The sequence below is a fragment of the Odocoileus virginianus genome, chromosome 4 (genome assembly GCF_023699985.2).
Source record: "Odocoileus virginianus isolate 20LAN1187 ecotype Illinois chromosome 4, Ovbor_1.2, whole genome shotgun sequence".
Classification (NCBI taxonomy): Eukaryota; Metazoa; Chordata; class Mammalia; order Artiodactyla; family Cervidae; genus Odocoileus; species Odocoileus virginianus.
This window is the reverse complement of record NC_069677.1, coordinates 18,319,661-18,345,755: the sequence shown is the minus strand read 5'-3', so window position 1 is coordinate 18,345,755 and position 26,095 is coordinate 18,319,661. Positions and strand designations below refer to the sequence as shown.

Genomic DNA, 26,095 nt, shown 5'->3' with positions numbered 1-26,095 from the left:
CTTGTTCTTCCAATATTTTGGTGGCAGCTCAAGTGACTAATTAAAGGCTGTGGATCAGTAGAAGTGATGCATGTCCCTGAGCTGAGGCAGCTGAGAGCTGAGATGCAACCTCTATCCCTCTCCTTCATCTTGGTAATCTTGGAAGCAGTCAAGTTACAGCAACAATCTAGATGATACAGCCACAAACTAAAAGAGGCTTGTATTAATACTATATGCATTGAACTTTATGGATTTCCTTATATTAAGTCTCTCAGATTTGGACTAAAATTTGTAACATATCATAGCCTAGGCCATATTGACTATGAAAAGATTCAACAAATCTCTATACGAACTCTTTTCCATCACCAAACCCTTGCACCATGTTGCCTCCTCCAACTCTCTGTCCATGGAATTCTCCAGGCAAGAATACTGAAGTGGGTAGCCATCCCCTTCTTCAGGGGATCTTCCCCACTGAGAGATCAAACCTGAGTTTCCTGCATTACAGGCAGATTATTTACCTTCTGAGCCATCAGGGAAGCCCTCAATAAACAGAATTGCCCTTTTATCCCTAGTCACTTAGAGCAAAACCTTGGAGTCGTTTACAAACCTTCCTCTTTTTTCTACAACTCACATATAATTTTAGAGCAAATTTTGTTGACTTTTTTTTTCCTTTTTCAAAATATATCTAGTATCAGACTCCTTCTTATCAATTCACTACTGCCACCCTAACTAAAGTTACCACCATTTATTATCTAGATCCTTAAATTAGCCTCTTTAAAGGTCTCTCTGCTTCCATTTTTGCTCCTCTTTGCAGTATATTCTGGAGAAGGAAATGGCAACACACTCCAGTGTTCTTGCCTGGAGAATCCTGTGGACAGAGAAACCTGGTAGGCTGCTTAGCATGCATGCATGCATTGGAGAAGGAAATGGCAACCCACTCCAGTATTCTTGCCTGGAGAATTGCAGGGACAGAGGAGCCTGGTAGGCTGCCATCTATGGGGTCACACAGAGTTGGACACGACTGAAGTGACTTAGCAGCAGCAGCAGCAGTATATTCTCCATTAAACATCAAAAGTGGTTCTGTTGAAACATTTCTTAGTGCTCACTTGCTCCAAATTTTAGTGATTTCCCATATGATAATTGTTGTTCAGCCACTAAGTCGCGTCCAACTCTGTGATTCTATGAATTGATTATAAGTATTGAGAGAAGCAACTAGACTCCTCCATCTTTCACTATTTCCTGGAGTCGATGATGTCAACTAACCATCTCATCCTCTGCCATCTCTTTCTCATTTTGCCTTCAGTCTTACCCAGTATGACAGTTAGTAAAAGCTAAAGTCCTTAGAAAGCCTGAAGATTCTCTCCCTTCCACCTTCCAATATATCCTCTATCTATGTCCTTCAGGCTCACTGGTTAAATCACTTAGTAATTGGGTTATTTTCAGCATGCTATTTAACCCCTCTGAGATGTAATTTTCCCATCTATAATATAGGCATAATAATAGCTATCTTATGGTGATTATGATGAAAATAAAATAATAATTATAGTAATAATGATCAAAATGAATTTTTAAAGTTAGGCTTACATAATGCTGATTACATGCCAGATATTGTTCTAAGTGACTTTCATATACTAACTTATAAAATCCCCCTAACAATCCCATAAAGATGATTATTATTATTTGCATTTGGGGGCAAAGAAAATGAGTTACAGGAAGTTAGATTATTGCCCAAGTTCACACACATAGGCTATTTCAATATTACAATTTAAACCCAGGCAGTCTTAACTATAGACTCTATATACTTAACCATAACAACCTGAGATAGTAAAATATAAAATGTCTAATATATGCTAAGTGTCTAAAGAATGCTGTTTCATCCTCTTCCATTGTAAAAACTGCTTTTTTACAGCAGTTAAAGACAAACCTGAGAGGAAGGGGACAAGTGAAAATGAATAAAATATGCCTTAGCAAATCTCATATCACATTGTGAATAAAGAGACATACATTCAATTTTTTAATACACAAGAATTTTCCAGGAATGTTATAAAAAGTTATAGGAATCCAAAAGACAAATCTCTCTAAAATTGAATATTATTAATCAAAACCTAGACTAAGTGTTATAGCAATGAGAGTACTCCTTACTCTCCAGTGTTTAAGCAAAATAGCAAGGGTGAGACACAGTTTTAAACAATGAAAGTCTAATTTTACTTAAATCTGGAACATATGATCTTGCTAACCATGTTGTATATGTGACAGAGTTTACAGACATTTAATGCCTTCATTTGAATGTCTGTGTGCTCAGTCACTCAGTCATGTCCTACTCTGAGATCACATGGACTGTACCCCATCAGGCTCCTTTGTCCATGGAATTCTCCAGGTAAGAATACTGGAGTGGGTACCCATTCCCTTCTCCAAGGGATCTTCCCAATCCAGGGATTGAAACCTGATCTCCCACATTGCAGGCAGATTCTTTATCATCTGAGCCATTGGGGAAAACTTCATTGCTATTTTTTTTTAAACATGAACTTTGATCTGATCATCAACATAAGATAAAGAAGTGTCAACTTAATTTATTCCTCTCAGAAATACTTGCAAAAGTAATCTTAGAATTCAATGTTAAGACTTTGAAGGGAAAACTTACCTCGCTTATTAGGATGGGAAGAAGATAGACCTTCTATCGCATAAGACATCTCAGCATCCTTTGCTTCTATGAGCTGATCTTTCAGCTTTTCCAGCTGTTAAAAATCAAATATGAACATTATTAGTTTTTAATAACAGCAATACCATTTTCTATGAAAGAAGAAAGAGCAAGAAAAGGAGGAAGAAGGAAAGATGGACAAAAGGAAGGAGGAAAGAGCAACAGAAAAAGAAATGAGTAATAAAAAAAATAAAAATAATTAAACAGAAAAATAAAAGGAAACTTGCATTTAGTAACTGGCTGGGAAAGGTCCATGACTCAACAGACAATCAGGAACAAACAGGTTTATGGTGAAGGAAGCCAAGTCTCAGTGTTCATTAATGGGAAGCCTGTAAACACAGCCTGTGTAGCTGGAATAGATTTGATGTCAGCCAAAATGACCAGTCCTTTTCAAGGAGTTTCAAAGACTTATGTGTATGTTCAAATTTCCTGAAATATTTGTCCTTCCTAGTGGGAAAGGAGAAGTATTTTGAGAACTTAAGGTTTCCATCCAGAGTGTAAGCCAAGTTGATCTTTAGCAAGATCACTGATTGCCTAAACCCTGGAGATCTAACTCTATCAAAACAGAATTCAGCTTGAGCTACTGCATGTATCTATGTCCTAGCTGCTAATAATTGATGGGGCATACTTCTCTCTCACAGCCACATGCTTTATATGATAATGAATTTGCATGCAGTTGTGTTTGAAAGAGTTAAGAAATAATCTAATGCAATGATTTTCCAATTTTCCTCATAGAGAGAAGTTGGGGGATAAGGTTGCCAACGGGTTCCCTGTCCCAAGGCCAAAGACAGGTCAAGAATGCAGCACTTCACTCCCTCTCCTCCCAAACTAGCTGCTTCAAGCAGAACAGCTCCACGTTTATATGTTTCATTTACTGGGACCACATACAATTTTGTTTGGAAAAAATATTTCCACTTTGAAAAGTAATAATAGCTTTTGAAAACCACCAATCTAATTATAGCTTCCTATTTTACAGATGAGGAGATTTAGATCCAGAGAATTTTAATTCTTCCATGGTCTCCTAGGTAATTGGAGAGCTGGATCTAAAATCCGGATTTCTAGACATTTTATCCCATGATCACTTCAGTTATAGTTTCGTCTTGTTTTCCTTTTCTTCTTTTTTTAGTAGAATTTGATTGTTTTTCCTACTTCACTCTTTTTCTAGCAAGAATAATAGTTTTAAAATATAGTATTAATAATTTGTAAAACTACTGTTTCAAAAGAAATTGTCTTATAATAATTATGAAAATTGAGATTTCATGTGTTTCACATTCTCACCTGGTTAAGTTCCTCCAACTTGTTAGCCAGTTCTATACCTGCAAGACACATATGTCATATAAAAAATGTACATTGCAAGTAATATTTAATTCACTTCTGGTCACACATTCAGAAAGATAAGGTATTTTTTTGGTATGATTTGAAATCACCCATGTATCTGTAATATAAAGCCCCAAACACTTTTTCAGTTCCTGTAATATTGAAATATAATCAGTAATATAATAAGCAAATATCTAATTTCCATCATAAATACAGAGTTTTCTTAAATAGGGACTTTTCATAGTTCTAATAAAGGACTACTATTTTGAAGTAAACTTTTACACTGGCATGGGGACATTCTCATGAAAAAATATTAAGTAAAAAAAAAAAAACCAGCAGGCCACAAATCTTATCTGTAAAATTTAATCAAGAGGGAAATTTCCCAAAATACTAATAGTGATCTCTCTGGGTTTTACAATTTGAATACAGATTTTTCTTTTTATAATCATGTCCATTTTCCTCAATGAAACATCTTATTTCTAATTTTTAAATCCTGTAATTTTAAGTATTTAAGGTATTGTTTTAACCAGTACCCTGTCCCATGAATAGACAGTTTTTTTAGAAGAGATGTTTTCTGAGAGAGCAGTAGATTATCATATTGTCACACTGTCTCTCAGGTTAGACTTGCTAAATTTCTGACAGTATCTATCATTTCTTGGAGACCAATCTGATGCATAATTGTAAATCAGATTATCCTGTACCTCAAAGAAAAGAAAAGCTTGGTGGAGCCTAAATTTCTCAATGGTTTCTACTCCAGTCATTTCCCAATTTCTAAGAATCTGATTGCAAAAAAAGTGCCACAAACCACAGTTAACTTGAGATATTTCTAGTGGAAACCTATTTCAAAACATTTAATAATACCCTCGAAGCATTTAGTAAAAGAAAATATTAACTGTACCTGTGGGGAGTGACATAGATGAGAGGGAAAAATATAAGTAAGGATAACTGTTTTGTAACTCGACCATTACTAACCCCATTAGAATACTCTAATTGAACAAAATAAGATTTTAATGTTTTTTATTAATGCCATTGCTTTTAGCATGAATATGAAATAACAGACACGCCTTCAGTGTAGCTTTAAATTAGTAATTATTACTTTCTTTAATATAAATTAACATGTAGAGAAAACAGGTCAGAAGATGGAATAAATAATGTTTGACTTTATTCTTAACTCACCAATGTTGGAAGGTCTTTGGAAGCCAAAATTTTTGTTCAGTAGAGCCCGCAATAGTTCTTCACCATCTGTATCTTCTTTATCTGGAAGCAATTCATTTCCTGTAATAATTACCTCAGTGAAGTGAAAGCTCTTTTCAACCTGTGTCACTTGAATGTGTTTCTGATTAAATAGATTTTGCAGGTAACTATTAATGCGTATGTGTCCTCAGTTGCTCAGTCATGTCCGACTCTTTGCGATGCCACGGACTATAATTTAACCCGCTAGGCCCCTCTGTCCTTAGAATTTTCCAGGGAAGAATAATGGAGTGGGTTGTCATTTCCTCCTCCAGGTGATCTTCCTGACCCATGGATAGTACCTGAGTCTCTTGCATCTCCTGCATTCAGATTCCTTACCACTGCATAATCTGGAAAGTGTGTATACTTGCCAATAAAAGTGTATAGAGAGATATGTATAATACAAAAAGACAAACTGTTTTAAAAATCACCGAATGTACATGAACCCTCAAAGAGAGACTGTGAGAAAGAGAAGGAAGCAAAGATGGAGAATATACCTGGAAGTTTACAGTCTAAAATTTACCCGTAATTATTTCTGCCTTAGTAGAATTACAGTAAGCTATACTTTGTTTTTTCATCTGTATTTTTCAAAAAATTTTTCTACTGTTGTGTTTAACATAAAAAATATAAATTAAAAGTTGTTGTTTTTAAGATAAAAATGTAAAATTTGACTTTGAGATTTTATACACATAGAAATATGAGCCATTTTGTGTTCTGGGAATTGCCTTGAACCATCCAAGGCAACCTTGTGGAAATGGTTAGATGGTGCCTAGTTTTTCTGTGTTCATAGCTTTAGATCTTTGTCCATTTACCTCCCAGCCCACTCTCTCAGCACTCTAAAAACAGAAAAAATCAACCAAATTTTCCTAAATATTTTGATTCTGGGGTAGAAATTAGGACAATAGACTTTATTCAAGCTATAAAAAATGAAGATTCAACAGGATTGTAATGCGATTAAAATAATAATTAGTGTCTTATGAACAAAATGAACTTTATAAGGTGGCCTAAAATAATCAAACCTTTATCATATAATTTCTATAGGATCATTCTTCCCTCTCTTTTCCTCCTCATGTTACCAAACCCAGGTCCAGCTGCTGCCACTCAAAAGCCATTCAAAGAGGCCAGCTTAGTGGGAAGGAAAGTTTGCTTTATTTTGGATGCCAGCAACCAGGAGGGATGGGGAGGGCAGAGAACCGTCCAGTGTCTGACTGCCCCCTAATTGTCAGGGGGCAAGAGCTTTTATAGGCTGAGGGAGGGGGCTACATGCATAAACGTGTCAGCTCTGATAGTCATCTTGAAATTGGTCATCAGTGGTCTGACCAGTGTAATCTTGCTTATTTTAGGTACTGCTAATCTTCAGTTCCAGGGTCAGTTTGTTTCAATTTCTTTGAGGCCAGTTCTCAGCATTGTGGCTGCTTATGTCATGACTACGGTCTGGTCGTCAGGTGGTTAATTTCTCCACCTGATGTTTCAGTATCTATAAGATGGCTCACAGGATATGGCTCAGAATATTATCTATGGCCCTTGAGGAGGAACTAAAGGTCCTTGATTATGCTTAAAGACTACATCATTGTTACTGGGCTTCCTTTGACTGTTTCCCTTTGTTTCTTCATTTTCTCAGTTCTCCGATTAAACTTATTCTTTGTCTAAAGTTTGTCCAAAAAAAAAAAAAAAGGAAGTCTGAGGACATGGGCAAGGGGGTTAGGGGGCAAGGACCATAAGATCCTGTTCCAGTTCAGTCATAGTAACTGATATTGTGTGGACAAAAGATAGATTAGTGAGTTTAAAATTTAAAAGTGGGAATATTGAGGCTTCAGTTAGAGAAATGGCTCATAATTTAACTAGGCTATTCCTTTAAATTGTCTCCTATTCCCTGTGTCTCCAAAATGTCAATTAATGAACTCAAATAACTAAATGGCTAATTAAAGGAATAAACGATTTGCTGAGAAAGACAATAAATGACCTGGGGTAGGTGGCATCATCAAAGTTTCTACATTGACAAACACATTTATTGTTGCTCAATTTCCTCAGTTTTAAAGTTCCTCAATTTCCATTACTTCATAGGCATAGAAATTATTTGTGAAATTCTGGGGTTCTTTTTTCTTGGAGTAGTTAAAATAATAGACTATCAATGGAACTTTTGCTTAACATCAATTAAACAAAGACCCTGAGGAATAATTTAGTTTAAGAAAAAAGATATAACTATGCAATAGTATAGCAATTTTTATTATATCTATTCATTAAAATGTTAAATTATAATCTTTAAAATGCTTTCATTGAAAAAGTGAGGAACACTGTGTAGCCAGGTGATAATGATTATTTGTTTTAGAAAGAGAACTGTGATAAAAGAAACAGACTCGTTGCCTTCAATTTAGGGAATTTATAAAACTAGGAAGAAGGTAGCTAGAAAATGTTACCTTCTGAACCTTTTGTTGGCTTAATTTACAGTCCCTTTCTCTGTGTGTTTAAGTAGAACATTTTCAAAAGAGAAAATTAATGTATTAACCATTCTTTACCCATTTGGTTTCCAGTGACTACACACTGTTCTCAGAAATTTTTGTCACTACCTTTTAAGAAACCACCTTTTAAAGGAAACTCTGAGTAAAAGTTTTTTTTAAGAAATTTTTAAAAAAATTTTCTAAAGTAAGACATCAGAAAGATAAGAAAAATAATAGAAGATAAATCTTTTTTCTCATTTTTATTTTTAGTCTTAAAACAGATACAGCTTTAAAAGAAAAGATGCATGTACTTTTAATATTTCTGTCTTTGAATTAAAAGTTAGTGTTGATAAAGAAACTCTTCGAATAAAAAAACTACCCAAGTGCCAATGTCCCTTTAGCAAAAAGGATGGCAAAGTTACTCAGAAATGAGTGATTACTTTTGCAATATACAAGGAAAAAAAAGACTCATTACCACCTGAGACACTGAAGCTTAAAAGATGCAGTTATGTCCTTGCTTGTCATTTGAATGTGACACTTTTTATGGGGTATAGATAAGAAATTTTGCCAGAAAGAAACCTGGAACACCCTCAAATGATAATATACCAAAAAACTTTTAAATAGTCTTTCTAGTCATGATATTCACAGCTGTTCTTTCACGGTAGGCAATTTGCCCGGTTTCAGGCTTATGAGGCACGCTTTCATGTGACCCCAAAACCATAGGAAAGCTGGAAGATTGTGTTCTTGGTCTTGGGTGGCATCTAACACAGAGAGGATGGTACCCCACCTTTGGTCTGTCAGTGGACAAATGCTTATTTGAAAACAGTGTTAAAAGACTAAAATAAGTCAAACATTTAGTTGCTTTGAAAAATGGTGAGGTTTACTCTAATCCTGGACAATTTAGATTAGAAAATAAACTTCTCAATAACTTGTCTTCTCTATTTACAAATAATGAAACTGAGATCAAGGGGTCCCAGAGAGAAACCTTTCCTATATGTTGCTGATGATATATGGACATCAGTGTGTGGTATTCTGGGGTTAGAGATGTTATCTCCTTTTAATCTAGTAAAAAGTTTAAGTTGGATTTTTCTGTATTTCATATACATGATATCAGAAGTTATAATACAGTTACCACTAACATCCTCATTTTGCAGAGTCTTCTGTGAATGGCCAGATGTTTCCTTCCTCATACATTTATGCTGTTAAGAACATTGAAAATCCCATTATTTCATAGGAAAAGCAATGAAGGCCTACCAAGTACAATGATTTTGGCTGGCCAAAGACAAAATGTGAGTGCCTAAGATAAAATCCAGATTCTTTCATCACCAAGCTTGTATTTAGGTCTTGCAGTTAGGTCCCAGGCTTGTATTTGTTTTTCAAAGGGAAAATCCCTATAAATAAATAAGAAGGGTTTATGCAATTTTATTTCCACTATCAAAAGAACTGTTCTAATTTTCATTGACTTTTAAAACCACATTTGAGGCAAAACGGTCCAGCAAAGTTGGATTAGATCTGAAAGAGGAAACTTAATCCCTTTTTCCAACCCAGAGTCATGTAAACAAAATTTATTAAATTCTGTCTTGGTTTGCCTAAGAAAGACAAAAGCAAAGGCTGTCTGTCTCCCTCTTCCTGACAAAGAGGTCAGTTAGATGATCGATTCAAATTGGACAAGATATTAAACAGCACTATTTTTAAGTTATTATTTTTAAAAGGTAAAGACATATAAAACTTTCAATGAGGTTAGGTTGTTTGCCTAGTAAATCAGCATTAAATCTAACCCCACTGATTCCCAGATTAAAAGCTATTTCCACTACAGAGTGCAATGAAATTTTTTTTTAAAAGATCAAGTTCCAATATGACCAGAATAGAAACTTATTTTCTCTAAATTTATCATGGTATTTGTAGATGTCAAAAATTATATTATTTCATTTAATATAAGTACCCTAAGTATTTAGAAATCTGATTACAGTCAATGAATTATGTGGGTGTTAACATCCTCCTCCTGAAAGTACTATATAAATTTCCCAATGTATCATTCTCCCTAGGTCTCTGCACATAAAAGTGTTGTCTTGATATGTTCTCGGAGTCATTCTCTTTTTATAAGTAATTTACTAATAATCTCACTGGATGAAACTCTTTTATTTTTTCCTGAAGATGTACTTTTGAAATATGCATTGCACTGTATTACTATTTATACATCCCCGTCTTTGTTAATGGAAGAGAAATAAGTAAGAGATTTCCCTTTCAAATGCAATTTCAAATGCAGTTGAAATTAATTTAGTACAGTGTCAGTTAAAATTAATTAACTTGAGAACAGCATCACAGATTACATTTAATTTAAAACAGCAACTACTAAAGGGTTGTCTGAAGATTAAATTATATTGATGTTTAAAACATTATTGCCATAATGATAGAAAAATCAAAGCAACGCAAATAGGAGAATAAGGATTATTTACCCACCTGTAGGATTTTGCATTCATGTGTACATACCTTGAATAAAATATGGCAGCCCATGCACCGATTCTAAAAAGATCATTACAGATAACAAAGTTAGGAGTCCAAAACAAAGAGTGGTTGATAGAATCACGTTCATGTTAAAAATCTTCTTCTGTGCTAGCAGAGAAACTGACTATCCAGGTCAAGACGAATATTTCAATGGCTCTGGAATGCTGCAGAGATCACTTTTAAAAGGTGGCAAATGTGCTTCAACTACAAATGATCTGAACAAAGAAAAAAAAAAACCTTATAAAATGTATTGCTCTCTGTCAACATGATTCACTGCTTGGAGAAGTGACAGGTTTTCTATTCACTCAATGGCAGGAAGAACCCAATCAATATATCTCATATCTGCCCATTTCACTAAAAGCAGGCGTTCCTGTTCATGCACACGTACTCAGACACATGCACCTCATAAAGCTAAAACTAAGACTAGAGAACCTGTCAATTAGATTTTCATAACAATGAAATGGAACAATGCCTTTCATTTGGCTAATTTAGAACTGGGTATAGTTTTCTGGATACAGTTGTTATTTGCAACCATCACTTCACTTTTAACCAACCAAACAGATTTGAGCTGGGAAGAGTTCAAATTTGAAGTGAATCATAATGGGAACATTAATGTCTTACTCTATCATTTTGCTGCAGCTAACACTTTTAAAAATTAAGGCCGAATCTAATTAATTCAAAGTTGGCAGATGTCCCATCAATTACTCTCTTTAATACTTGCTTTAATTGTACTTTTTTTTTTTAAGTAAAAGTCTTTTGGTATATCTATAGTTACAGTTTTACGACTGAAGATGCAGTAGTGACCTCTGGTCTTGGCATTTACTTTTTCTCACAAGAGACTTAAGATGTATTTGCTCTAAAACTGTATTAGAGACAAGTTCAGCTCATGGATCCCTAATTTAAAAAAAAAAAAAAATGTTTTGAAATGTAAATAAGTTTATTCTGAATTTTTTTTCTTTAATTCTGTTATACAAAACAAGGAACCCTGTTCTCACAGGGTTTGCCTTCTAATAGGAGGCTAAATAATTGACTTGTCTTCTCAGATAAGGTTAGGTACTGATGACTTCTTTCTAAACAACATTATGTTATGTTTCTTTCCACAAAGCCTTTTTCAGGATATCTGATACAACTTTCTGAACCTTTTCTTCTGTTATATTTTAGTTGATGTTGGCAATTTAATGACAAATAAGTTCCTTATTCATGACCACCCATTCTCTTTGGGAAAAAACTTACAAAGACTTTAATTAAATCATTCAATCCTCTCTCCCTAACAATCAAATTATTTTACTAAATTCTTCACATGAGTGTATAGCCAAATTAATTGTTCAAAGAAAAACAAGTTTTCACTATTGACTGTGTTAGGTAAATGAAGTTAGCATGTTTGTTCCTGGAACCATTAGTCGCTTCAGTTGTCTGACTCTGTGCGACCCTATGGTCTGCAGCCTGCCAGGCTCCTCTGTCCATGTGATTCTCTAGGCAAGAGTACCCTAATGGGTTGCCAGGCTCTCCCCCAGGGGATCTTCTTGACCTAGGGATTGAACACGGGTCTCCTGCATTGCAGGCAGATTCGTTACTGCTGAGTCACCAGGCAGGCCTGCCGTTAGTAGACACAGTAATATTATATACCGATGCTATTATTGCCATTCAGTGAACAGTCATCCCATGTCAGCTCCTGTTCTAAACACTTCACATTACTGTATCTTATTTAACTCCCACCTCAATCCCTCAATAATTATATAATTGTTGTAACATTTCACCTTTATCAGCAAAGGGAGAAAGTTGTGGAACCAAAAGTGAAACCTAGATCTATCCAACTGCAAAGTCACATTCTTAACCCAAGTTGTCTCTTGTCCATAAATAGGGAAAAACAGATTGTTCCAAAAACGGAGACCTGATCTTTAAGAGAGGCTTCCCAGGTAACCTAGTGGTTAAAGAATCCACCTGCAATGTAGGAGACACAGGAGATAAGGGTTCGATGCTTGGGTTGGGAAGATTCCCTAGAGGAGGAAATGGCAGCTCACTCCAGTATTATTGCCCGAAGAATCTCATGGATAGAGGACCCTGGGGGTTACAGTCCATGGGGTCACAAAGAGTCGGACACAACTGAAGTGACTGAGCATGCACACATGCAATTTTAAGAAACTTACAACACTTTCACTTCACATTTTGAAGACAAGTTTTTTAGTCACTTAATCGTATTTCAATTACAGCAGATAAATAACATTTTTATTTTGTCAGTAAAGACATTTTCAAGTTATAATTTACAGATAGCTTTAAGATTCACATATATTTTATCTGTTTCTCATGATGAGCAACAGGAAAAGAGCAAACAGTCAGGGTCCATATGGTGACTCTAACACACTTGAATAATCACTTTTTGACTCTATTAAACTCTTGGACTTTTTTTTCAGTAAGTAGAAAAATTGAACAATTTCATTCTGACCTCTCTCTGACTCTGTTAGTTCTTGGTAAAATTCCTGACACATCAGTTAAATTAGTGAACAAAAGCAGCAGGCAGGAGAAAGAAGGCAAAAGCAGAGACTCTGGAATTCTGACAAGTCAGTACATAGATTTTTTTAAGAATTCAGAATGGCCTTTATTTGTCAAGATTAAATAGAAATATCTGTCCAAATACCTTGAAAATTTTTTTTAATTGAGTTTTTTCTCTTTTTGTTATTAAGTTGGGAGGCTTCTTCAAATTCCAGGTATTAGTGCCTTATCAGATGTATAATTTGCAAATTTACTTTCAGTTCAGTTCAGTCACTCAGTCATGTCCGACTCTTTGCAACCCCATGAATCTCAGCACACCAGGCCTCCCTGTCCATCACCAACTCCTGAAGTTTACTCAAACACATGTCCATCGAGTCAGTGATGCCATCCAGCCATCTCATCCTCTGTTGTCCCCTTCTCCTCCTGCCCCCAATCCATCCCAGCATCAGGGTCTTTTCCAATGAGTCTGTCCTTCGCATCAGGTAGCCAAAGTATTGGAGTTTCAGTTTCAACATCAGTCCTTCCAATGAACACCCAGGACTGATCTCCTTTAGGATGGACTGGTTGGGTCTCCTTGCAGTCCAAGAGACTCTCAAGAGTCTTCTCCAACACCACAGTTCAAAAGCATCAATTTTTCGGCACTCAGCTTTCTTCAGTCCAACTCTCACATCCATACATGACTACTGGAAAAACCATAGCCTTGTCTAGATGGGCCTTTTTTGGCAAAGTACTGTCTCTGCTTTTTAATATGTTGTCTAGGTTGGTTATAACTATCCTCCCAAGGAGTAAGCGTCTTTTAATTTCATGGCGGCAGTCACCATCTGCAGTGATTTTGGAGCCCAAAAAAATAGAGTCTCACACTGCTTCCACTGTTTCTCCATCTATTTGCCATGAAATGATGGGACCAGATGCCATTATCTTAGTTTATATTCTGTCAACTGTCTTTTTACTTTGTTGATAGTGTCCTTTGAAGCACAAAAGTTTTTATTTGGATAAAGTCCAACTTATCTTTTTTTTTTCTTTTGTTTTGTATTTTGAGTATTGTATCTAAGAAACCATTGCCTAATACAAAGTCATGGGGCCTTTTTTTTTTTTTTTTTTTTGTAGTTCTGGCTCTAAAATGTAGGCATTTGACCCATTTTGTATTAAGTTTTGCATATGATGTGAGGAAGGGATCCAGCTTATTCTTTTACATGTGGACATATAGTTGTCCCAGCAGCATTTGTGGAAATTTCCCCATTGAATGATCTCAGCATCATGTCTGTATCAATTGACTACGTTATTGTTGTACAGATCACTAAGCCGTGTCTAACTCTTTGTGACCTCATGGACTACAGCATGCCAAACCTCCTTGTCTTTTACTATCTCCCAAAGTTTACTCGAACTCATGTCCATTGAGTTGGTGATATTATCTAAACATCTCATTTTCTGCTGGCTTCTTCTTTTGCCTTCAATCTTTCACAGCACCAGGGTATTTTCCAATGAGTTAGCTCTTCACGTCAGGCAGTCAAAGTATTGGAGTTTCAGCTTCAGCATCAGTCCTTCCAAGTGAATGTTCAGGACTGGTTTGATCTCCTTGCCATCCAAGGGACTCTCAAGAGTCTTCTCCAACACCACAGTTCAAAAGCATCAATTCTTCAGGACCCGGCCTTCTGTATGGTCCAACTCTCACATCCATACATGACTACTGGAAAAAACCATTGCTATGACTATATGACCCTTTGTTGGCAAAGTGGTGTCTCTGCTTTTTAATATGCTATGTTTGTCACAGCTTTTCTACCAAGGAGCAAGTGTCTTTTAATTTTACGGTGGCAGTCACCATTCATAGTGATTTTGGAGCCCAAGAATATAAAATCTGTCACTGCTTCCTCTTTTCCCCATTTATTTGCCATGAAGTGATGGGACTGGATGCCATGATCTTAGTTTTTTGAATGTTGAGTCTTAAGCCAGCTTTTTCACTCTCCTTTTTTACCCTCAGTTGACTATAGATATGTGGCTTTATTTCCAGATTCTCAATCCTATTTCATTATTCAATTGTCTTTTTGTTAATAACATATCATCTTGATTAATGTAGCTTTGTAGTAAGCTGTGAAATCAGGGAGTGTGAGACTTCCAACATTTTCATTTATTCTGTATCACTTGTACTTCTATATAGATTTTTGGATTAGCTTGTCAATATCTGTGAAAAAAAAAGTAACTGGGATTTTGACAGGAATGGTCTTGAATTTGTAGGATCAATTTGGGAAATATCACCACCAAGTCTTTCAATCCATAAATCCAGGATATCTAACTATTTATGTATTTTATTACTTCCAAAGTTGTCTTGTAGTTTTCAGTGAACAAATATTACAGTAATTTTGTTGGATTTACTGCTACATAGCTTTTTGTTGCTATAATAAATGGAATTATTTTCTTAACTCAATATTTGCACTGTTCATTGCCAGTGTATAAAATATAATTAATGGTCTTATTTCTTGCAAACTTGCTGACCTCACTTATTAGCTCCGACATTTTTATTTGTTTACTTGCTTTGTAGATTTCTGCAGAGTTTATAATTAGAAGGTCATATTATCCACAACTATGATTGTACTCTATCCTTTCCAATCTAGGTGACTTTATTTACTTTCCCCACCAATTTTCTGGCTATAATCTTTAGTACAACGTTGAATAGAAGTGATGAGAATAGATTTGCCTTGTTCTGATATTAGGTGGAAAAGCTTTCAGTCTTTCACCTTTAAGTTTGATATTAGTTCTGGACTTTTTGTAGATGCCCTTCACTAGGCTGAAGAAATTCCCTTCAACTCCTAGTTTGTTGAGTGTTGCTATTATAGAAGAGTGTTGGATTTTGTCAAATTTTTCTCTCATCCACTGTGGTTTTTCTCATCTATTGTGGTCATGTGGTTTTATTCTTTATTCTACTGACATGTTGTATTACATTGATTTTTGTGTGTTAAATGACATTTAACTGTGGAAAATCCTTAAAGAGATGGGAATACCCAACCATCTGACCTGCCTCTTGAGAAATCTGTATGCAGGTTAGGAAGCAACAGTTAGAACTGGACATGGAACAACAGACTGGTTCCAAATAGGAAAAGGAATACCTCAAGGCCATATACTGTCACCCTGCTTATTTAACTTCTATGCAGAGTACATCATGAGAAACACTGGACTGGAAGAAGCACAAGCTGGAATCAAGATTGCCGGGAGAAATATCATTAACCTCAGATATGCAGATGACACCACCTTTATGGCAGAGAGTGAAGAGGAACTAAAAAGCCTCTTGATGAAAGTGAAAGAGAAGAGTGAAAAAGTTGGCTTAAAGCTTAACATTCAGAAAACTAAGATCATGGCATCTTGTCCCATCACCTCATGGGAAATAGATGGGGAGACAGTGGAAACAGTGTCAGACTTTATTTTTTTGGGCTCCAAAATCACTGTGGATGGTGACTGTAGCCATGAAATTAAAAGACGCTTACTCCTTGGAAGGATAGTTATAACCAACCTAGATAGCATGTTAAAAAGCAGAGATATTACTTTGCCAACAAAGGTCCATCTGGTCAAGGCTATGGTTTTTCCAGTGGTCATGTATGGATGTGAGAGTTGGACCATGAGGAAAGCTGAGCACTGAAAAAGTGATGCTTTTGAGCTATGGTGTTGGAGAAGACTCTTGAGAGTCCCTTGGACTACAAGGAGACCCAACCAGTCCATTCTAAAGGAGATCAGTCCTGGGTGTTCATTGGAAGGACTGATGTTGAAGCTGAAGCTCCAATACTTTGGCCACCTGATGCAAAGAATTGACTCATTGGAAAAGACCCTGATGCTGGGAAAGATTGAGGGCAGGAGGAGAAGGGGACGACAGAGGATGAGATGGTTGGATGGCACCACTGACTCAGTGGACATGGGTTTGGGTGGACTCCGGAAGTTGGTGATGGACAGGGAGGCATGGTGTGGTGCAGCTCACGGGGTCGCAAAGAGTCAGACATGACTGAGCGACTGAACTAAACTGAACTAAATGATATTTGTATAACTGGAGTAAATTCCATTTGGTAGTGGTATATGATTTTTTTTTATATGTTACTAAACTCAGTTTGCTAGTATTTTATGGGTTTTTTTACACCTATATTTAAAAGGATATTATCCTGGAGTTTTCCTTTCCTTGCTGTGTCATTTTCCAGCTTTGGAATAAGAGAACAACGGCATCATAGAATTAACTGGGAAGTGTTCGCTTATCTTTTAATTTTTAAAAGAGTTTCTAAAGGATTAGTGTTTACTCTTCTTTAAATATTTGGTAGAATTTGACAGTAGAACCATCTGTTCCTGTACTTTTCTTGGTGGAAATTTTTTCTGAAATACTATCTCAATCTTATTTCTCATAGGGCAATGCTACTTCTTGATTTAGTTTTAGCAGTCTGTGTATATCTAGGAATCCGTCCATTTCATCTAGATTATCTAATTGTTGGCATAAATTTTTTTCATAGTATTCTTTTATATGCCTTTCTATTTCTGGAATAAATAATTTGATTATACATGTTTTAAATCTAGAAACAAAACACTGAGATACTTGTCACTTTTTATCAAGAAGAGCCATGAGATATAGAGACCTCTCTGGCAGAATCCAATGCAGAGTAATAGTAATAATAACATATATAGCATATATTGAAGAGCAATAAGAACTGAATCCCGAAAAGGCTTTACTGCAGGAATTGCCTCTGCTGCTGCTGCTGCTAAGTCACTTCGGTCGTGTCTGACTCTATGTAACCCCATGGATGGCATCCCACCAGGTTCCTCTGTCCCTGGGATTCTCCAGGCAAGAATACTGGAGTGGGTTGCCATTTCCTTCTCCAATGCAAGCAAGCATGCTAAGTCACTTCAGTTGTGTCCGACTCTGTGCAACCCTATGGAAAGCAGCCCACTAGGCTCCTTTGTCCACAGGGTTCTCCAGGCAAGAATACTAGAGTGGGCTGCCATTTCCTTCTCCAAGCAGGAATTTCTAGGTACCTGCATAATATAATGTGGGAGTTTAGCTTGTTTTAAAGTAGCATTTTTGATCATGTTTGACAGCATGGTAAATATTGGAGTAGAAGTTAAATAGGGGCTTAGACTCTGGCCCCGACTGGGGACTTAAAATATATGCTTCCACACCTGTAGTACTTGATGCAAGAAAGAACATCATTCAGACCTGTAACCAAGGTGAAACCACAGAGCAGGAAATCATATGAAATACAGCCTATGGGAATGGAAAAAGAAAAATTGGGTTCAAAATCCAGGATCTACAAGAGGATGTAAAATTAAATTAGCAGTGTTTGTGACAGAAAAAAAGTTTCTCTAAGTGCTGCTGCTGCCAAGTCGCTTCATTCCTGTCCGACTCTGTGAGACCCCATAGACGGCAGCCCACCAGGATCCCCCATCTCTGGGATTCTCCAGGCAAGAACACTGGAGTGGGTTGCCATTTCCTTCTCCAATGCATGAAAGTGAAAAGTGAAAGTGAAGTCGCTCAGTCATGTCCGACTCTTCATGACCCCATGGACTGCAGCCTACCAGGCTCCTCCATCCATGGGATTTTCCAGGCAAGAGTACTGGAGTGGGATGCCATTGCCTTCTCCGTCTCTAAGTGCAAAGATGTTGTAAACAGCAGGAAGTTAGACTCTTAGAATTGAGGTGAAAGGAAAAATCTCTCAAGAAGTTTGGGCCTCATTTTAAGTTTGGGTCTCCTTGGCCAACAGGGGACCTGGGTTGTAAAAAATGTCTCAAAATTCACTATCTTCCTTCAGTTTCCATGGAGATGGTAGCTGTGAAGACAGTCTATCCTTCTATCATGGATCAGGAATTCCATGTGCCACTATCACTTGCTCCAGGCTTTTTCTCTCCCATCTTAAAATAAACAGGAAATAAACTTTATTAGACTACTCACATAGTCTTTCAACTATATTCCAAGTTTCTCCATTCCACCAAGGCCAAACTTCCTGAAATAATTTCCTGCTGCCAGTTCTTTCTCATATATTTACTTTAGCCTATTTCAATCTTGCTTTCAGCTTCCTCTTCCCAACTCTATTGAAATGGTTCTTCCCAATGACCTTGTTAACGCATAGGTTTTCCTTTTCGTGGATATCTTTTCAGAATCTCCTTGGCTGACCACATTCTTCTTACTGAAAAACTCCCCGGTGTTCTCTTACTTTACTAGTCATTCTTCTTCACTTTCTTTTACCATTTCCTCCTTCTCTGACCTTTAAAAGATGAACCTCCTGAGGGTTTGATTCTAGATTCTTTTTTCTTATCAGGCTTCAATCTCTTCTAGGAAATGTATTACTTTAATTATCTACATACCAGGGACTCAAAAATGTATCTCTCACCTCACTGTTCTTTGGTTACCATACCTGGTTTTCTTACAATTTTTTCAATCATTTACAAAAGAGAACCTTTCATTTTTCACTCTAGTGCTTCGTTTCTCTTTGAATGTTTACAACCTGAGTAAGTTGTAGGGCCCTTACCGAGTTACTCGTTCAGGAAAACCCTTCCTTTCCATCTTTTCCAACCAACAAAAAAGTTCTGTCTAAACCTCATAAGTAATTTTCAGATCTTTCCATTTCTATCTTTAATACCACCTCCCTAGACTAACAAGCTCTCATTCACACTTAGGTTACTGAAGTACACTTTTTACTAAGTCTCTTCACATCCACTTTTGTCCCTTTCAACCCATTTTCCAGAAAGCTTTTAGAGTAATCTTTTGAAACTGAAAATACCAGTCTGTAATACTCCTACTTAAAACCCTTCAACTTCTTTCCATTACACTTAGGATAAAGATCAAAAGGCATAATACGGTCGATGAGGTCCTACACTCTCCACTTCTAGCTACATCTTCCATCTTGTCCAGACCCACCTTTCTCTTACCACAGTTCAGCCACAACGACCTTCTTTCAGTTCTTCAAAAATGTCATTTTTTCTGCCACAGGGTCTTAGTACCAGCAGGAAGTCACACTCCTCTCCACTGCCCCCCCCCCCCCCCCAACACACACACATTCCTCAGTTAAAATCATCATTTCCTTAGCAAAATCTCTGATTTTTCCAACCGGATGAGTCCTCCCATTATAGCCTCCCATCGTGCCATACTTTTATGAATGGCATGTATCTGAACTTGAAATAAATTACTCATGTACATTTTTGTGCATTGTCTGTCTCCATTGCCCTTTAAGATTCACTATGCCTATAAGGTTTATGTTTGTCTTGCTCATAACTATATCCTCAGCTACCAGAAGAGATCCTAGTCCATAACAGTCTTCCACAGGATATCTAATGATTAAGGGTCCATTTGTAGTCCTGTTTGTGCTTGGGTGTCTTCCATAGTATGACTAATTTAAACTCCACCTGCTAGAGGCAAGAAGGCTCTCAACTATTCTAGACATAGAATAGGGCTATTTCAAGAAAAGTGGAAGGATGCCTAAAACTCAGCAGGGCTGAGATTTCCAAATTCAGAATCTCAGAGCCCGGAGGAAAAGAGGACAAGAGAAAACAAAGGCTGGAATATATTATGTTTCATTTTTTGTTGTTCTCCTAAGTTAGGAAATAGCTGGCATTGAGCATGACTTTGAATTAATAGGCAAACTAATTAATAATATATATATGAATATCTTAAAGTGTCTATAGACCAAGCAATAAACTATAATTATGCTTTCTATCCTTGAGAAAGAATATTATTATCTGTAGGGAAGAACAGGGTTGGAAACCAAATGATGTCAGAAAAGGAACCTGGCAGGCATCCTGCAGTTCACTTACAGCCTGAATCAAGGCTTCTCTTAGAGAAGCTCAGGAGCAAAAAGCAGTTTTTAATGAGAATCTCTTCAAATAAAGAGCTTCCCTATAACTGTTTTGCTCTTTCTCCTTGTGTGTGACTTTGGGATTTGGACTGCAGATTAACTTAAAGATTTTGTCCCTTGTGAGTGTCTGACTCAGAGTAATTCATATATGTTTGGCCATTTTCCTGACTTTATTCCTGTTAGGAACTAATCTCAGGAGTCCTATTTGCCCTTCTCTAACCTGATTTCAGCTTTTTTTGCTCTGAGATCTGGTTTCTTAAAGTTTGCCTCACTCTGCAATGGAGTTAGGAAAATACTTTCGAGAGATTATTCTTTTGTTCCTACAGTTCCCTCATTGAGAAGATGAGGGAACCTACCTTCGTTTAACCTACCTTGGAAATTCATTTTTAAAAAACAGAAATCCAAGACTGTATTTTTCAATGAACAGTTATAAAATCTCCTTAGGGAAGAATAAATTGTTTCTTTTCCATATATTTATAGTTTACTATAATTCTATGTGTTACTATACTTGTTGCACAATATTGGTTGCTATTTAAGTCAGTGTCTGGATCAGTGCCTAAATCTGAGTTGCTTGAGGATAAGGATAGTTATTCCTTATTTTTCACTGTAACATGTATCTTCCAGCCTATGGTGAGAATGAAGCAAGAAAATATGAGATGTAAAAAAGTTAGCATGGTTCATGTCACATAGTTTGTGGTTATAAATGTTGGTCAAAGTGAATTAATGAATTTCACCATTCATAATCTTCATTTAGATGATCTCTATTTACTAAGAAAATTAATTTAAGAAAGCATTATTCATTATAAAATGTATTTAAAGAAATATGCTCATTTTTATCCAGTCAGGTTCAATGTTCTTTGTCACTTACCTTAGAAAAACAATGAATACAATTTGCTCTACATGTAATATTGGGACTTTGAAGATCTGGACTCCAGTCTTCCCCATGTAAGATGCTGAGAGTAATTATATCTTAGATTCTTTCTCCTTAAATAGTCTGTGCAAAATTTTACTAAACAGTTTCTTATAAGCTATATTGTCATGTAAAAGCATCTTAAAAATAATGCTAAATTCTTGTCATTTATTTTCATACCCAACATAGTAAGGAACACAATAATAGATCAGTAGTAGCCTCATAAAAAATTCATCAATTTAAGCTATGAAAACATCACTGTTTTGTTTAACTTAGAATGTGTATGTGTGTTAGTCACCCAATCATGTCTGACTCTTTGCAACCCCATAGACTGTCATCCACCAGCCTCCTCCGTCCATGGAATTCTCAAGGCAAGAAAACTGGAGTGGATAGCCATTCCCTTCTCCAGGGGATCTTCTGGACCCAGAGATCAAACCTGAGTCTCCTGCATTACAGGCAGATTCTTTATTGTCTGAATTGTCAGGGAAGCCCTTAACTTAGAACGGTTACTCTTTTTATCTCACTAAGTCTATTTTGTATGTCTGTGTGTATATTCTAGTTTATTATTCTTTTTCTTCCATTTATAGTAGTGACTTACTCCTTACCACAATATGTCACTTTCCTCTCCTTGACTGAGTCATCTCCACCCTTTTTGTTGAATTCCAGGAAGTCTTTCTGGGTGGCTAAACAAATGTAAGAATTTATGTAAGCCTTAGTCAAACCAGCAAAAGAATTTGTCTCATTTTAACTGGTGACCTGAAGATTTGAATGGAACATAGTCATTCAAATTTGCTTGGCTTCACATAATCCGTTTTGCTCAGTCTTAGTTGATTCACAATGCTACCTTGCCACCCACAAATTTCCTTTTATTTCTCATCACAATATTTTTCAAGATTTCACTGTGAGAAATTTTCTATGCTATCAATACATTAAGTAATGGATGAAATTAGATGTTGAACAATTCAGTTTTATTAAGTAAATTCTTGATGATATTAGTGCATCCAGAGAACTTCAGTGCAAAGAGCAGTGCTTTTGGAAGAAGATGCCATTATCATAATGAGATTTCTTCCTCTGACATAAACCATTAGGTGGAGTCAATATTTATGAAGCTTTTATCCTGACTTGTATAATTTGTAACTCCTGCCTGGGTATAACTTTTCAGCTCAGCTATTCTTAAGTCCATTAAGAACTATAACAGGATGAACTCAGATTTATTGACACTACTGAGAGCTTTTCTAAGATGTGTGAGTTGAGAGGAAAAGAGTCCTTGGGAAGTGAAGATGTAGAAACAATCAATTTTGTTGACTGCTGAGATTCACCTCCATACACATCTTCATCAGTACCCCTTGGAAGAAATATTTTCTCTGGGAATGGAGAACTTGAGAATTGGACAGTTGTGCCTAGGAACATATTCTCTTTATAAAAAAAAAAAAATCTCACAGTTAATTCACAAGTACCTATTTAATCCCAACCATGTGGTGTTCGAGAAGACTTTTGAGAGTCCCTTGGACTGCAAGGATATCCAACCAGTCCATCCTAAAGGAGATCAGTCCTGGGTGTTCATTGGAGGGACTGATGCTGAAGCTGAAACTCCAATACTTTGGCCACCTCATGCGAAGAGTTGACTCATTGGAAAAGACCCGGATACTGGGAGGGATTGGGGGCAGGAGGAGAAGGGGACGACAGAGGATGAGATGGCTGGATGGCATCACCGAGTCGATGGGCATGAGTTTGAGTAAACCCCGGGAGTTGGTGATGGACAGGGAGGCCTGGTGTGCTGTGATTCATGGGGTGACAAAAAGTCGGACACGACTGAGCGACTGAACTGAACTGAACTGATGTAACCATCAGTGAGCCAAGTGATATAAAGGATAAAAACGTTAGGTAGGTAGAACAGGGAAAAGGAATCCAGAATGACAGTGAGTAAAGGAAATGGAAGGGAAAAGCCTGTAAAAATAGAACAAAAGAAGGTTCGAAGACCAGAGTGAGGACCTCTGGTAGAACAAACAGCACTCCTGGTTAGCCCAATTTACATAGGGCAGGCCCGGGAGGAGGAAAAAACATAAAAAGAGGAGCCAAAGGGCCGGGGGTCTCTCTCTCTCCCCCAAGTACACGTGCTGTCTCTCTTTCTCTCTCTCTCTTCTCTTCGCGCCTTTTGGGTCAGCATGCCCTCACACCTCAAGGATGTATTCTCCTTTATTTTCTAAATAAAACTGCTCTGTCCAAGAACTATAACACGGACTGTCCAAGAGCTGTGACCCGCCAAGGGCTTTAACATCTGTCGCTTCAAATTTTTGTTGAGACGAGACAGAACCGAGCAGATTACACTCCGCTGACAAAACCATTTAATAAGATGTGCTACATAATAGTAAGAACCTGTCACTAAGGTTCAGAATGCCTAAGTTCAATTTGTGAGGCACTATTCATGAAGGTCACGATGCCTGGTGAATCCTGATTTCTTTATCTTCTTCCTCATCCACTCTTCTTCCCAGTATTTCAAGCTGACGGTACAATGAGCAACTGTCCATTGTCTGTGGAACATTATACATATGATACAGACCCACACCCAAGCCACCTGGAGTTACAGTTTTCTGTGTAGCCAGAGAGATTACTTTGCCAACAAAGGTCCGTCTGGTCAAGGCTATGGTTTTTCCAGTAGTCATGTATGAATGTGAGAGTTGGACTATAAAGAAAGCTGAGTGCTGAAGAATTGATATTTTTGAACTGTGGTGTTGGAGAAGACTCTTGAGAGTGCCTTGGACTGCAAGGAGATCCAACCAGTCCATCCTAAAGGAAATCATTCCTGAATGTTCATTGGAAGGACTGATGCTGAGGCTGAAACTCCAATAATTTGGCCACCTGATGTGAAGAACTGACTCATTTGGAAAGACCCTGATTCTGGGAAAGATTGAAGGCAGGAGGAGAAGTGGACAACAGAGGATGGGATCATTGGATGGCATCACCGACTCAACGGACATCTTTGAGCAAACTCCGGGAGTTGGTGATGGACAGGGAGGCCTGGCATGTCACAGTCCATGGGGTTACAAAGAGTCAGACACAACTGAGTGACTGAACTGAACTGAACTGAGACATAGAATAAGATGAGACATACTTGTTTAGGGCCAACTTGGTGAAGGATCTATTGCAGAAAAGAGACTTAACTGATGGCTTTCAAATTATGTCTAGTAGAGTTCCTGAGACAGCCTTAATCCAATGAAAGGGATTCAAGAAATAATTGTGTTGGCTTCCTTGATCTTGATTGGGACAACTCTGAAGCATGTTCTTCACTGACAGCCCAAGTTCCCGCATAGATTATGCTCCAGGTGTCCACAAGAGTAATCTACTTGATAACATACTCTATCAGCTTTCTTCCTTTCCTAGGCTCATTTCTCCTCTCCCCATCAATCTCTTCTGGTATTTCCTCCCAAATAAACTGCTATTGAACCCTTGTCTAAAGGTGCACTTCCGCTGAAAGCAAATCAAGACACCTTCAATGCAGTGTATATATATTAACATCAAATATTAACCTCAAAACTCCAGTGTACATAAATGCAACAAAAGCAAGTTATGTACATATTGTTTATCTTTTCCCTCACTTACCCTATAAAATAAAGGACTACATTAACATAAAAACATAAAGAGCACAATTTCACTCCAGAGACATAGTCAACCTATTCACTGATTTCATCATCTATAGATCAGGTGTAATGATGATTTAACTCTAGTACATTTACAATTTGCAGATAATCTGTTTGGGTTAATAGACATTTCTTATCTAAAATGTCCAGTGGCGTATTTGGTCCACACCAAATGGTTTTGGATAGGACCAAATGGTCATGCAAATATAAAAACATTTTGGCATGGACCAAATGTCTTATGGAGTTTCCGTGGTGGCTCAGTGGTAAAGAATCCACCTGCCAATGCAGGAGATGCAGGTTTGATCCCTGGGTCGGGAAGATTCCCTGGAGAAGGAAATGGCAACTTGCTCCAGTACTCTTGCCAGGCTTATCCTAAGGCCACAGAAGCCTGGGGGGCTACAGTCCATGGGGATGCAAAAGAGTCAGATATGACTTAATGAGCAAACAATAAAAACAACAACAACAAAGTATCTTATAGACATTTCGGACAGGACCAAATGTCCTGCAAAGATCTGCTTGTCATGCATTTTTTTAGTTTAGATCTTTTCTTGTTTTATGCCTCAGCCCAAATTTAAGTCAGAAATATACAATAACCACTAGATTTGTATCAGTTTCAGAAGTTGCCTAAAGCATGATAGAGATATTGATAAGTGGACAAAAGACCTGCTTTGGGGTCCTGTAGCTGCTTCAGCACTAAATCGTCCCCTCCAGTAAGGATGGGGAAATTTCACCATGGAGGTTGCTGCAGAATTCTCATTAACTAATTACCTAAAGAAGCTTTGCTTCACCTCTGGCAGACCTTTCCTCTCCAGCACATGAGAGATGGGCTACTGACAGGAATGAGAGTGCAACCCACGTAATTAAATGAAAGAGAGGTTCATAGGAATTATGTGAAGAGAAAGAATCAGCAATCTTCATTCCCTAGTTTAATTAGCTAATGAATGCCCGGACAGGCACCAAGTCACTTTATTGATGCGGAATTCCATTCCAACCACTCTGTGTGAATACAGAATCATAGATTCTTGGAACCTGCACTTGCTTTGAATGCTAAACTTGACACTGAAGGCTCTCCCTGACCT

General features: G+C 37.2%; 1 protein-coding gene across 3 annotated transcripts in view; it reads right to left on the bottom strand.

Moving 5' to 3' along the window:
* Positions 1-26,095, bottom strand: part of UTS2B (urotensin 2B) — a 44,678-nt gene that overhangs the window by 5,326 nt on the left and 13,257 nt on the right. For 2 of the 3 annotated variants that reach the window (XM_020905241.2, XM_070466240.1), the window contains exons 2-5: positions 10,153-10,382; positions 5,171-5,269; positions 3,956-3,993; positions 2,621-2,714 (exon numbers count right to left, since the gene is read on the bottom strand). In XM_020905241.2, coding sequence (XP_020760900.1) covers positions 2,621-2,714; positions 3,956-3,993; positions 5,171-5,269; positions 10,153-10,255 — 334 coding nt within the window. In that variant the 5' untranslated portion in view covers positions 10,256-10,382. The remainder of the gene's footprint in view (positions 1-2,620; positions 2,715-3,955; positions 3,994-5,170; positions 5,270-10,152; positions 10,383-26,095) is intronic. The other variant, XM_070466241.1, reaches the window with a different exon arrangement.